This window comes from Calidris pugnax, unplaced genomic scaffold (assembly GCF_001431845.1).
Source record: "Calidris pugnax isolate Ruff unplaced genomic scaffold, ASM143184v1 scaffold418, whole genome shotgun sequence".
NCBI classification, from domain to species: domain Eukaryota; kingdom Metazoa; phylum Chordata; class Aves; order Charadriiformes; family Scolopacidae; genus Calidris; species Calidris pugnax.
Genome location: NW_015091199.1, coordinates 593,792 through 608,045, shown reverse-complemented (window position 1 = coordinate 608,045; position 14,254 = coordinate 593,792). Strand labels below are relative to the sequence as shown.

Genomic DNA, 14,254 nt, shown 5'->3' with positions numbered 1-14,254 from the left:
GGTATTTAGTGTGGTATGGTGACCCATGGGTGGTGAGCACAGCAACCATGGCATGAGTTTTATTGCCTAATCTATATGAAAAAATATTTAAGTGAATATTAAAGAAGTGACAAAACCCAGTGACTTCGGCATTAACACATAGTATGGGGGCAGGAGACCATCGTTGATAGATGCTGAACTAAAATGCTCACGGCAGCTGTGCAGTGAATCTTTCTTTCAGTCATTCAGCTGAAGAACCAAATTGCCCCTGCTGATTTCAGTGGAGATTGCTAGATATCATTGAGAAGAGCATCTGCTCTGGTGTAGCCAGAAAGGAAGAGGTGTCTTAGCCCTGTGATTGCTGCGTAGGTATAGTTCAGCTGCACTGCAAGTGACATCCTAGTGTTTCCTTGGAGCTTTGATTAATGTGAATGAATTAATTCACTTCCAGCATGGGCTGGGTTTTGATGCAAGTGATTGACTTTTCTGTTTTGGAAGGGGGTCCATGACAAATGGTGATATTTGAGAGAAGCAGCAGCATGCTGTTTGAATTTTGTGTGTGCATCTGAGTTACCTGGTGCAATGGAATTAATTGTTTGCTAGGGTTTAATTAAAAATCCATAACTCTAATTGGTTACTGTATTTTAATTACTCTACTCCCTTTTCTTTGTCTAATGCGCTATCACTTTTCCATCCTCATTCTGCTTTTTGACTGTTTTAGGGTGTCCCTTTCAGCCCCTACATGCTTTGGAGCCTGTTGCTTGGCAGTTTCTAGCACACGGCCGAGCTCCAGGGCATGCAGCCGCTGCAAGGAAAAGGCATTCTGAGTGCGTCAGAGCAGAGAGCCTGTGATGAGAACATCACAGGGCATGCATGTACATGGTGAGTGGGGGATGCTCGGGGACTTCCTTGGTAGACTACTAAGTTACCGAGAAGGGAGGATCTGCTGGAAGGGAAAGTCATGGGGTTTTTGAGATCAGTTACCAAGTTATGCTGCGGGAAGAGAAGAGAAAGCAAGAAGCGTGTTTGAGCGCAGAAGGGTTGAACTACTGAGCAAGAGAGGACTAAGATGCAGAGAGACACAAGGAGTGAAGGTCTCTTGGGTGAGTAAGGTTGGGCCAGCTGGTCTCAGGATTGGGGCAGCTATTAGAGACGGGCAGTGGATTGGTAGGAGGTTTGACTCAGCCCTGTTTTCCATCTTACCTGCACGCAGTGCTGGTTCCTGAGCAGCCAGACACAACCCTGGTGCTGGAGCCCATTTGTAACTAGTTTCTTTCTCTCCATTTGCAGAAGCGGAAGAGCTCTACCAGAAGAGAGTTTTAACCATCACAGGAATCTGTGTTGCCTTGCTTGTGGTGGGCATCGTCTGTGTGGTAGCTTACTGTAAAACCAAGTGAGTATGGGTGGTTGGCAGACAATAGCTGGCCAGAAGTACTGAGTGGTAGTATTCATGCTTCACTCTTTCATGCTTTTCACCCAAATGCTGTTTTAAGGAGATCCTGTGCCGTGATATTCCCAGGAAGGCCTCATGAAGGGGGCCAGTTGAAGCCATTTCCCATGCTGTGTCTGAGCAGGATGTTTTCCTGGGACCATTTGCTTATCCCCTGAATCAGCACCATTTTGCCCAGCCAGGTGATGCTGCGTTACTGGAAAAAGCTGGTGTCCAAGCCAGCAGCTCATCTCCTGAGAGCGGGAGCAGGAGCAGACTGGACTGTTGTGCAGGAGTGGTTGCCTCAGCTATGTACATTTTGGGACTTTCAGAGCAATCTTGATGGAATAAGAGTCTTGGGAATCTCTTTGATGTCCAGCCTTCCCTGCCTGGACGGCACCTTTTTCCCTACTTAGCCTGCACCTCACCTCAATTCAGGGTGCCCCCAGGACACAGCAGGTCTTGTGGAGTGGATGCCCTGCCAGGGACATGGGGAGGCTTTGCCACCTTGTGCTTAATGCAGGATAGGTCAAGTGCCTTGCCACCAAAGCCAAACAAGGACCCACTTCCCTTTTTCCCTCTCCCAGCTTTTCTCCTCCGCTCCCAGTGCCTTGGTGTCCCTGGCTCCACCACATTGTTCTGGGCTCTCTCTTACGAAATGGGACTCTGGACCCAGCTTCCAAAACTGCCCATGATGAGAAATGCTCACCTTTTTTTTTTTTTTTTTGAAAAAGCAGCAGAAGGTGGCAAATGTTGAATGCATTGTTTCTTCCTGTTTGCAGCTTTCCACAAACACTATTGAAACATCAAATGTGTCTGAGAATTGCCTTCTCTATGGTCTGCATCACCCAGGTGTCTCTGAGGGCAGAGACCCCCATGAGATAGGTCTTCCTAATAGATTTTTTTCCTTTCTGTTTTAAAGGAAACAAAGAAAACAAATGCATAATCATTTACGGCAGAACATGTGCCCTGCCCATCAGAACAGGAGCCTTGCAAATGGGCCAAGCCATCCACGTTTGGATCCTGAGGAAATCCAAATGGCTGATGTAAGAACTTTGGTCTCCATCTCTCTGCATGTTACTGAGTACCTATTTTCTGCCAGAGATGTGACATGAATGTGTGTGCTTACACACCTGTGTGCATGTGAATGAGAAGCAAAACCCGTAACAAACTTGAACAAAAAGATGAGATTCTGCCAAAACCAACATCTGAAGGGAAATGCGATTTTACTTTGAAGATCAGGATGAGATTAAGACACTTGGGACAGGCTTGTTTTGATGAATCAGGCATGATCCTGTTTTCCTCTGAGAGAGATGTTCCCAATGTTTCCTGTTTATTAAGCTGTCCCGTTAAGCCCTACTTTGTGGCATGACGAATGCAATCAGGGCGGCAGTGACTGGAGCTGCTGCCATGACCGTGTGTCGTGCTGAAGCATCTCCTGGTGATCTGGTCAGCACCACGTTAACCCACCTACCTGTACCAAGAGTTGCATCTTGGGCAAGGTGGGATGTCCTGGTGGGGTGCCAGTGTTACACCAGTGAGAACTATCTGAGAATTTAGAACCAAATCCAGAAGGGTCATTCAGCCACTTCCATGACTTCAGTCACATGAGATTCCCATCAAACTCTGTGAACTCAATAGGACCATCAGTGTGCTTAAGTGCCTTGCTGGACCAAGGCATTGAAAGGGGTCAGAAAAAGGGAGGTGGGAGGGAGAGACAAATGAAAGGAAGTACTGATGGAAAAGAGTACAATAAATCAGTTACAAGCAATACTGGGTCACCCTTTGGATGTTAAAATGTAGTTAGGTTGAATCCCAGCCATGAAGAAAGAGAGAAAGGGAATTGCTAAGAACCCTCTAGCCGCAAAGTACTGACTCCCCCAGAGAGCTTAGTGTCCCTGTGAAAAGCAGTGCTTCTTGTTAGATGGAGGAATATCTCAGCATAAATATTGGATTACACCTGGTGTTTCCATAGGTTTCGTATCTCTGTCAGATCTCATGAGGTTAACTTTTTGCTTATACTCTCTTGGGTGTGTAACCTCCTGTGAGCAGAGAAGTTTTTCTGCTCAGTAGATACACGTTGTACCACTGTCCTCAGGGGAACCCCTTGGCTCTTCATACGCTTCTGCAGTCCCTGTGCCATGGCCCGTTTTCAAAGTGTTCTATGTGCAAGGGCAGAAAACAACCTCCAGCCTCCTTATCTCTTTCCTTGGGGTATGGAGCTACTGGGTTCACTCAGTCCTTGTCTGAGTTCACCAGAAATAATCAAGCCAGATGAATTTGGCTGTGACAGTGCTGGCAAGCTGGTGGCTGATCTGTGTGATTCTTCCTATTTTACAGTACATTTCAAAGAATGTTTCTGCCACCGAGCATGTGATCCGAAGGGAAACCGAGACAACCTTTTCGGGAAGTCACTCCTGCTCCCCTTCTCATCACTGCTCTACAGCCACTCCAACGTCCAGCCAGAGGTGATGTATACCATCTTCCCCTGAACTTTCTCCTGCTGTTTGCCTTAGGATGCTGTGAGGTTCAAAGCCAGTAAAAGTTTTTTTTCACCTCCCTTTCTGTTTTCACTTGTTGCTTGGCACTACACTGGCACACAGGCCGTGTTGACACTGTGGGCCTTTGCTGGCACAGCGAGGTAGTGACAGGTGCGGAAAAGTGTGATCCTTGACCTGCAGCGAGGTGCCAGCAGGAACCTGCAGTGCTGACATAGCTGGAAACTAGGAGGAAATTAAGTCATGCTTTCATGCTTTGCACAGACACAAGTGGGAGGATACATCTAGGAAAGGTTTTGCAAGTTGGGGTTGCAACCACACTGGACACCTGAAAAAAATCATTTAGCACATACAGGTTATTCATGTCATTCTTGATATATTTAGAATGCATTTTCCTTGTGGAAGGCAAAGTACACAAAATACCACAACATGTTTTGGCCAGTTCCTCAGAGTTAGGGTATGACTTGAGAGTCACAGTTTTTCACCACAGCAAACAGTCCTGTGCAATTTATCACAGTCCAGAAAGTTGCATTAGAATCTCAGCCTCTGAGGTGGTGGCACCTCTTTCACTGGAAGTCTTTCTGAAGCTCTCAGGAAAACTGGGGCTAGCAGAAGAGTACCAGTAATTCTTGCTACACAAGCAGAGGTGTAGGTTTTTTTACATTTCAACATAGCCGGTAAGGGGAAGAGAAGCATGGTTTGGAAGCCAAAGTTCTCATGGTTTTTGAAAGCATTTAAATTGCAGATTGAGTTTTCCTATTACCATGATGTCCAGAAAAGTCCTTCAAATGCTCTAGAAAAAGTCCTGTGCTGTTTCAAGTTTGGATGTTCAGGTTCTTCCTCTTACACAGCTCTTGTGCTTCTTCCAGCAAGTGATGGTGTTTCCCTAGGACAGCACTTGACTTTGAAAAGTGACAAAGGCGTGCGGGGGGGCATATCTACAGCCTGTCAATGACATATAGATCACCTTGCATTGACTTTACAAAGCAAAAGATATCCTGGCTTATTTACTTCATTAGTCCAATGTCTTTGTCTCTATTTGTCCAGGAAGCAATGAATCTTTTCAGCTAAAGCTCAAGGATGGCTCCTGGCAGGTTTCTTCAGGGTTCAGGTGTCATTGATGTACAATGCATCAGATCAACTTTAGATATTGAACTTAGGTTTTCAGGTGAATTTCACCTCAGACTCCTCTGGCTAGACTTCCAACAATTAATGACTTGCTGGGCTGGAAATTGCTACCTTTGTCTAGGGAAATCCTACCCCTGGTGAGCTAGACAGTGTGTTTTCCAGGTTTGTTTTTTTTTTTTTAATTCCTACTCTGCAGCCCAGCCAAGGCTAGCTGTGTGCAGGCCTGAGCCAGGCGCGCAGAGGCTCCCGTGCCTGCAGAGCTGCACCTTGCTGGCCTTCCATGCTACCTTCAAGGTCCTGGGACCCTGGGGCCATCTCTGGGCACCTCCTGAAGATGCAAAGGTGTGTGTGGAGGGCAGCAATAGCTTGTGACAGCTGTGGGGAGGCACCTACCTTGCATAGCCTCTCGTCCTGGCTACCTGCCACCTAATCTTCCTGAGTCAAGTGCAGCAAGCAGGTGTTTCTTGAAGTCATGCCAGAGGCAAACTTCTGACATAATCAGGCTCCATTTCACTCGATCAGTGCCTCTAATGAGGATGCCGTTTGAAGTTATAAATGAGTGTGGTGGTTGAAGCTGAGCATGTGTCTGGAGCCATCAATAATTAACAAGTTCTTGGGAAGTCTTAATGAGGCCTGCTCTCCTCTGCAAACCCCAACCCAAAATCCTCTGCTGGGACAGTTCCACCTGGTGCAGTTTGGGAGTCCAGAGCTGTTGCTCTAATGGATCACATATTTCTGCTATGGAGAGGGATCAGCCTGGTGGCCGTGATGCAGGTGGGCCCCCTGGTGTGCCCATGGCCTTATTGAGTCCTTGTGGGATGTCTTCTTTGCACCAAGACTAGGGCAGGTGGAGCTCCAAGGGCTCAGCAAGGTCTAGCCAACATATGAAAAGCCACCTCGAAAGTGTTTTGTTGCCAAAATCTTTTATAAACCAGTGGAAACTGAACATCTAGGTCTATCTATGGTATGCTTTTCTCTGCTGCTGATTAAGTAATTATGAGTTTTTTCTGGCTCCTTTCTGGTAGCATTTCTGAAGGGACTGTCACTTGGCAATGCAGATGGCACATTTAAATATCCTTTGTGGATTTGCCTTGGCACAGCCAGTGCATTGCTCCACACCCAGAACACTTTGCAAGCACAGAGCAGAGTTTCCCTGTCCTCCCTCCAGAGGCCATCCTGTCCTGTTCCTGTTGTCAGGAGGTGGTGTGATAAATAGCCAGTATGCGCTGGTCTGCCTTTCTTCACCCTCTAATCATAGCTCCAAGAAGTAGCAAAGAAAGGCAGATCAAAGGCAGGATTGTGAAGCTGGGCATCCTTGGCCAGATGAATCCTAGTGGGAGAGTGAGAGGGGACATCAGTGCAGAAAAGAGCGTGAGCTGTGTCTACATGCAGCTCTTTGGAGAAGATCTTAGAGGAGTTACTTGCTCACTGTCCCTATGGGGTTTGGTCCACAGACATGAAAGCCACACCTGGAGCTTGGAGCGGACGGAGAGCCTGACTTCAGATTCCCAGTCTGGGATAATGCTGTCCTCGGTGGGAACCAGTAAATGCAACAGCCCTGCATGTGTAGAGGCACGGGCTCGCCGCGGGGCCGCTTTCTGCATCGAGGACTCGCGGAGGCCCATGACACAGTATCGGGACTCGGTGGATTCTCTGCGGGACTCACCGCACAGCGAGAGGTCAGACCCCACTGCTTGGTGCTGCCCTGGAACAGCAGAGGCAAGCTATGCCCTTTGCGCCAGACACAAAAATGTTTGCCAAGCCCTAGAGCAGCAGTCCCGTGGTAGCACTGGAGAAGCTCCAGCTCTGGTCCTACCAGAGGAAGCCACTACCCCAGGAAACCACTCTGGTAGCGACAGCAGCAAGCACTGCACCCTGCTCACCTGGTGGCAGCACAGGTTTGGAGCACAGGGATGAGAGGAGCGGAAAATACCTGGCTGCAGTCAGCAACCGGTGAAGAAAAACTGGCTGAGAGCACCAGCTTAGTGGGTTTGCAGCTCAAGCAGAGTCTGGCGTCAGGTATATGTGGAAAAGATGCGTGTCCTCAGCGAAGTCCTAGATGACCGGGTGAGCCAAGGGGTACTGTATGGCACAGCCTTGGGACAGGGCTCTGTATCAACCAGTCTTCAGGGGAATGCAACTGCAGAGCTGAGACAGCATCAGCCAGTGAGAGGCAGCAACAGTCATCCCCTTCCCGGGTTTGGTTCCTCAGGGTGCAGAAACACATCTCTACCCTTGCTCCAGTCCTTTGTGGGTAGCTGTGGGCACCCTTGGGTGGCCACTTTCCGGCAGCTACCCTTCAAGGCAGTGGGACTTTTCCATGGGGAAGAGGAGACAGGCAGCATCTCCTGCTCTCTCCTTCCTGTCCCCAGTCCGTTCAGGCAGGCTGACCCAGCTCCTACAGAGGTCTTGTATTTCACGAGACACACAGGTAAAATGGCACCAGATGAGCCAGGGAGCCTGAGCAGCCTGAAATGACCAGAGACACCAATTGGCACTATTGAGAGGAAATGAAATCTGCTTCTTAGAAAGAGGTGATGCCAAAGGAAGGGCTTCTTTGGGGGGGGGGCTAGACCAGGTGTGAGTTGCCACACTGATGTTGTCACTGGAGTAGATGGAAGCAGTAGACGTCTTTCTAAGACACAAGATTTTTGCTAAGTCAGAGGAAGCAATGTCCAGGCTTTCCCCATCTGTGGCCTGATCAGGGGGAGGGCATTTCGAGGACCTTCTTTGGAGACAAACCTGGCATCTCCAGAGAGAACAGAAAGCAGCTGGCAGGCAGACAAGAGGGAGGGAAGTCTTGTCTTAGCCTGCTGGCAGATGCTGCAAGGTTTTCAGTGGTGCAGGGTGGGAATTGCACACCGAGTCCCTTGGGAGAGGCACTCCTGGGATGCATGGTGCGCAATGCCCAAGTGCCCACCAAAGGCAGCAGCTCATTCTCCCTCAGCACAGTGATGCAAGGTCCCTCTTCCTGGTCCCTGAGGAGATGCCAGCTCCGAGACCAGGTGCACTGGAGACCTCATGGGTCGCTGCGCCAGGTGTTTGGCAGAGTGTCGGCACAGCTGGAGGTTTTTGGCGTCGTTCAGTGTCCTAACAGAGGTGTTACTTCTTCCAGGTACGTGTCGGCCCTGACCACACCAGCACGCCTGTCGCCTGTTGACTTCCATTACTCGATGGCCACACAGGTGCCCACCTTCGAGATCACCTCCCCCAACTCGGCGCACGCCGTCTCCCTGCCACCGGCGGCCCCCATCAGCTTCCGTGTGGAGGAACAGCAGCCCCTTCTGCGGCGGTACCAGCTCCCCTTCCAGGACACACAGAGGTACGACAGCTACTACCAAAGGAAGACCTATCTAAACGACAGCATGGGGAGCCTGCCCTCCAGCCCCTTCCGCATCACGGAGGACGACGAGTACGAGACGACGCAGGAGTATGTCACAGCGCTAGAGCAGCCAAAGAAAACAGCCAGCAGCAACAGGCGGTGGAAAAAATCCAAACTGAACGGGCACGTCCCTCACAGAGCCAGAGCCATCCGGGACTCCTTCTCCTTGAGCAGCGCCTCTTACAGCGAGTCTGACGAGGAGCTGGTGGCCGAGAGCACCCCCTTCCTAAGCACTCAGAACAATGAGGCGGCCCACACGGAGTCGCCGCCGCTGCACCGGCCGGGCGACAGCCGGACTCACCACTCCTGCAGCAGGCACAGCGCCCACGGGGAGAGCGGGCGCAGCAGCCTGGGGCACACGGCGCCCAAACCGGACCCCCACCCTCTCTAGGCGCCTCCCAGGCTCTCGCACCCACAGACCTAACCCGCATGGAGGAGGCCGAGAAGGGAGACGAGACAGAACAAAACAAAAAAATAAATATTTTTATTTTATATAAAAGAGGGAAAAATATAACAAATAAAATGTTTTATTTTCATTTTAGCAAAGTTGTCTTATAATAGCTAATGGCAATGACTTTTTTATAGGGAATCTCTATTTATATGTAATGTCTTGATTTACAGCTTCCAAGAAAAAAAAAGTTAAAAAAATTTAAAAAAAAAAAAGAAGAAAAGAAAACAAACAATAAAGTTAAAAAAAAAATGGGCCAATTTTTGACTACTTAAAAATAGAAAACAAAACTATCATGGTGCCTTTTGCTGTATGCTAGTGCTGGGATTCATGCTGAGGATTCTGTTTCAGTAGCATTTTTAAGATCATAGATTTTTGTTTGGGAGACAACCGTCACAAGGGCACTCTTCCACTGGAAGAAAACAGCCTCGCCACTTTGCCCTGTACCCCACTATTAATGATCTTATTCTTTGAGGTATTGTTTAAACACACATCAAGGACATGAGTGGGAGCATTTCCATTGTCATGTCTACTGGGGATCTGTCTTGCCCTGTGAAATACCTGTAATTTCACTTAAATCAGGAGAAAAAGAAACCCAACAGCACCATACTGAAATGCAGAAATAATGTTTCTTTTGCCACACAGATAGGGAAGAGAAAAAGAAATCGCACAGCAGCAGCAGCCCTTACAATATAGCTCTCAACCTCTGCCCATTTCACCCCTGGGTCTGAAGCTGGGTTGGCACAGGTTTGTGGTCTGACGAGGCGGACAGTGTGTGAAGGTGCTGAGGTGGAACCCCATCACGTACGGTTGAATCCAGTTCACTGAAGCCAGCCCTGGCAGGCGGGGGGCACTGCCCTGCTCCCCACCCGGCCGCGGTGCCCTGTGGCTGCGTTGCCCTCCCGGTGCTGTGCTGGCCGCGGGCTCCCCTTCGCCGAGCGGTGTTGGCCGTGGTGCCCCGTGCCACGGTGCCGTGGGGCTGCTGGGGCTGGGGCGTCCCGCGTGCTGCGCTCGGCTGCAGTTCAGGCGGTGCTGGGAGGATGCCTGGAGGGCAGCCCCGCGGCACAGCACGGCCACGGCTTGCCCTGGACAGTGTGCCAGAGAGCTGCCGGCCATGCTGCCCCGGGGTTTGGAAGGAGCCTGAGCACTTTTGGCCCTGCTTGTCACCCCTGCATTGGCCAGGAAGGGCCCTGCGTGGGGCAGCCCAGTGAACGGATTCTTCTGTACTGCCGTGCCGTGTATTTTAAAGATGGTTGTTACCATCACGTCTTGCCATTGGTGACGGACGTCGCGTTTCCAAACTCGGAGCAGCTCTGGCCATTGGCTCTGTGGCGCAAAGAGACAGTCCTGCGTGTCCAGGCGGCAGAGCATCCCCATGGAAGTGCCCCTCTCTCCTCAGTTCTCTGCAGCAAACCTGTTTACATTGTAGCCTGACTTTTTTCTTTTTATATTTTTACTTCTGCATGTCCTTTGCATTTCAGATACTGTAGATTGGATGCATGGTGAAGCTGTGACTGAGAAGATAATACAACAATTGACAGTGTATTTCATTTAACTTTTAGCAATAAAGTAACTAAACCCTCTATTCCTCACCCATGATGGGGTCAGATAGAAAACTCTGCTAATTTGTCATAAGATGATTGTCAAAGTTTGCTCTGGATTGTCTGAATGTCAGAACTCTCGACTGTTTAACACTTGAACATTTTTTATATTATAAATAAAATAACAAATAACAAGCTGTGGGTTGCATTAATCTCAGGCAATTTGGGGGGCAAATGGGGAGCTGTGACAGGTACCATACACAGAATCACAGACTAGCTGAGGTTGGAAGTGACTTCTGGAGGTCATCTGGTCCAACTACCCTGCTCAGCCAGCTCACCCAGAGCCAGTTGCCCAGGGATGTGCTCAGTCAGGTTTTGAATATCGCCAGGGATGCCGACGCCACATCTTCTTTGGGCAACCTCTTCCAGTGCTTGGTTATCCTCAAAGCAAAAAAGTGTCTTCTTGTATCCAGACTTATTTTCCTATTTTTTAATTTATGCCCGTTGCCTCTTGTCCTGTCACTGGACATGGCTGAGAGGAGTCTGACTCCCTCTTCTTCATTCCCTACCGTCAGGTATTTATACACAAGGATAAGATCCCCCTGAGCCTTCTCTTCTCCAGGCTGAACAGTCCGAGCTCTCTCAAGCTTCTCCTCATATGAGTGATGCTCTGGTTCCATAAACATTTTTATGTCCCTAGAGATCCAGAGGTGGGTGTTTTTCTACCTGTTACAGACATTTGATGTTCACTGCAGGGCTCACGGGTAGAGGCTCACTGAGGTGAGCTACCTCATATGAGTGATGCTACCCTCACTTCTCCTGAGGGGATGCCATTCCTTCTCCACCGGCAGTCCAGGAGATTCTCCTTCACCCCATCTGTGGAAGCTTTCTCTTGTGCCAAGAAAGGCCAAGATGCATGGCATGTGCTTCACGTGCTGGCACTGATTTCAGTGATGTTTGCAGTAGAGTGGAGCTGTGTTTGGTCCAATTCTGCAAGTGCTGTGCAGCCATGCAATGTCTTCCCATCCACAAAATGATGAGCCCTTCTTCAGCTCTTCTATAGCAAGTCTGTGTAGGGGAATCACTGAGACTATGGCGAACTCACAGTGAGCACAGTTGCTGAGGTTGCACCCATAGCTTAGTCCAACTGGGACCCCACTGCTCAGTGAGATGAAACAGGTGCTCCAAAGTCCCAGCTGAACTCACCTAGCAGGAGAGGGATCTGCTGTACATAGATCTGACTCAACCCCATAGGAATGCATAGAGCTGTGAGACAAGCCCCTGGTCTTCACAATGATGCCAATGATGAAGGCCAGGCGGAGCACGCCCACATCCTGGGCTTCTGCTCCAATGCACTCAAGTTGCCCATTGCCTTGGAGCTGAGTCACAGGCCACCCCTAACATCCGTCACACATCCTGTGGGGACTCCAGCCAGACCAGAGAGCTCATCGCTTCCCCCTGAATAAAGACATCTCAACAATGATTTCCCAAAAGGTCAAAGGCTAAAGGATCCTGCCCTCCTGCCATGGGGTCCATGTAACCACACAGCAATGTGCAAAGGAGGTCTTAGATGTCTAGGACTGGGGATAAAGGAGGTAGGGTCAAGTCCTGATTTGACGCTGTTACATTTGCCATGTAACTTTTGGAGGCACCATGTCCCACTTCTGGGCACCCCCAAGCTTTGCTAGACAAAAGCAGCAGTACCATGCAGCTCTCCACCTTCCCATTACTCTTGGGACAGGCTGTGACTTCGCATTGCCTTTGGTCCCCCAACTTGTTTGCTCCAGAAGCTCTTAGAATGTGTTGAGATGGACAGGAATGGGCAGAGAGCACCTGCTCCCCTGGAAGATACTTGCTTGGAATGTCACCAAGGGTGAGGATCCCTGGGGAAACGAGCCACATAGAAGAGCGAGATAAGGGGCCTTTGCATTCCCAAAGAAACCCCATCTCCCTGTCTGGTTCTACTCAGCATCTGTGAGCTGGTGAGCTCTGTTCATGGAGAAGTCCAACTGGGGCTGGCAGAGCAGCATCTGCATTACAAGAAGGCTGCAGCTCTTGGGTCACCTGCTGCCACGCTGTGGGCTGAGGTGCAGAGTGATGGTGTGGATGAACCTTGGGGTGTGCTCAGTGCAGTTGATCCACACCAGACATCACTGTCAAGATCTGCTCTCTGGGGCCCTCGGAAAGGCGCTGTGGGTCTGTGTGTCTGCCCTGCACAGGGGGATGTTTTACTGCTCCACGTTTTGCAGGGATCTGTGATACTCTGCATCTGCTGAGATACCACCAGCTCTGAGCCATGGCAGCCTCATGATTTCTTGTGGTGATTTCTTGTTCAACGTGTCCTTTGATTCCCATAACTGTGTTCTATATTTAGAGGCAGTTACAGTACTTCAATTTTCTTTCCAATTGCCTCTGAAGGAAGCTTGTATCTCTCTTCTTTTTTCCCCAGCTGGTTTATTTTTAGACCTCTCATTTCCAGTCATGTGTATTCCTAGGGTTTGGCCGTAAATATTTTACAGCAATTTTCACAGGTGGGGGGAGCCACTGAAGCCTCCTGCCAGCTCTGCTCTGCGTGTACGATGCCTTTGCTGCTCTTCCCAGAGGGGAGGGAATAGCTCTGTCAACACAGATGGGATGATGCAAGCAGGAGAGAAGCGTTGGTTCCTGGCTTTGGGATTGCAAAGCCTCACCCCTAGAAAAGCCCCTCTAAAATGAATTTAATGCCAGGTTGTGTCCAGGAGAAGGGTCCTGGCAGTGAACCAGCACTGTCCGGGAATGCTGTCTGAAACCTGGAGCAGCCATGCTGCCTGCTGGAGGGCCCGACACAGGCTAGGCTGAGCCAGAAAGGGCATTTAAGTACCTCCAGGAAGAGAAAAAGGTATGGCTGCTTAATTCCTCTGAGATGCTGCACTTCTCTCTTAGTGGTGTGTGGCTGAGGCCTTCACCTCCAGGGAGGGAAAGGGAGAAAAAAAACATTTTCTTCCTGGTCACAAGCCGAGGCTGCGGGTTGGTCAAACAAGGCATTTTTGGGTGGTTTCAATGCTCTCTTGTAGGTAAAATGCTCATCACATCTGCAGTGCACCCAGGCCAGCACTTGCGTATCAGGGCAAACTGAACGCAGCACGTGGTGGAACTGGACGTCAGACCAATTCTCTTTACCAACAGATTCAGCTTTATTGTTATTCTTTTTTACATGAGTCATTAGTCCATCATTTCAAATAAACTATCAAACTGTACAAAGAAACAGAGGTAAAAGAAGAGGTGACAAAGTTGGGCAGAGGTTTTTAGTGTTATGAACCATCATGGAAAACAGTAGTCCATAGGCTCTCAAATGTTAAAAGTCCAACTAAATCTTATTTTGTTTGTTTAAAAAATGCTGCAAGATATAAACAATAAATGACTGTAATCATCAGCTACAAGATCCTTCAAAACTGGAGCTTGATTACGGTGAATGCACCTAGGGGAAAGAAAAGCAATCTGAAACAAAGGACCAAACCAAACAGTGAAATAAATAAATAAAGTGTGGGAGGACAGCCGTGGCATTGAAATGCAGAGGAATCCCTTCTAGTACAACAGTAAATCATTGGACCACAGACAGCAGAAAGGAACAGAAACACAATTCCCCACTTAAAAGAGTATAGCATGTGCATCACAAAATGGAGGAAGTACAACAATGATGGGCAAGTGGAATCTATCCTGCACAGAAAGGTTCAGCTGGATCTGAAGTATGGCTCCAACTGTGCTTTGAAACCAAAGTGGCGGACACCATGGATGCTAAATAAGCAGCCACTTGGCCAGTTTGTCTGAAAAGCAGGAACATTAGAGGGATGTTTCACAGCAAAGCCAGAT

General features: G+C 49.2%; 1 protein-coding gene across 1 annotated transcript in view; it reads left to right on the top strand.

The window, feature by feature from the left end:
- NRG2 (neuregulin 2) overlaps positions 1–10,602 on the top strand; it is a 94,193-nt gene extending 83,591 nt beyond the window's left edge. Inside the window, exons 7-11 of the mRNA XM_014959672.1 lie at positions 1,270–1,372; positions 2,331–2,454; positions 3,749–3,876; positions 6,489–6,713; positions 8,150–10,602. Coding sequence (XP_014815158.1) covers positions 1,270–1,372; positions 2,331–2,454; positions 3,749–3,876; positions 6,489–6,713; positions 8,150–8,807 — 1,238 coding nt within the window. The 3' untranslated portion in view covers positions 8,808–10,602. The remainder of the gene's footprint in view (positions 1–1,269; positions 1,373–2,330; positions 2,455–3,748; positions 3,877–6,488; positions 6,714–8,149) is intronic.
- Positions 10,603–14,254: the final 3,652 nt, after the last annotated feature.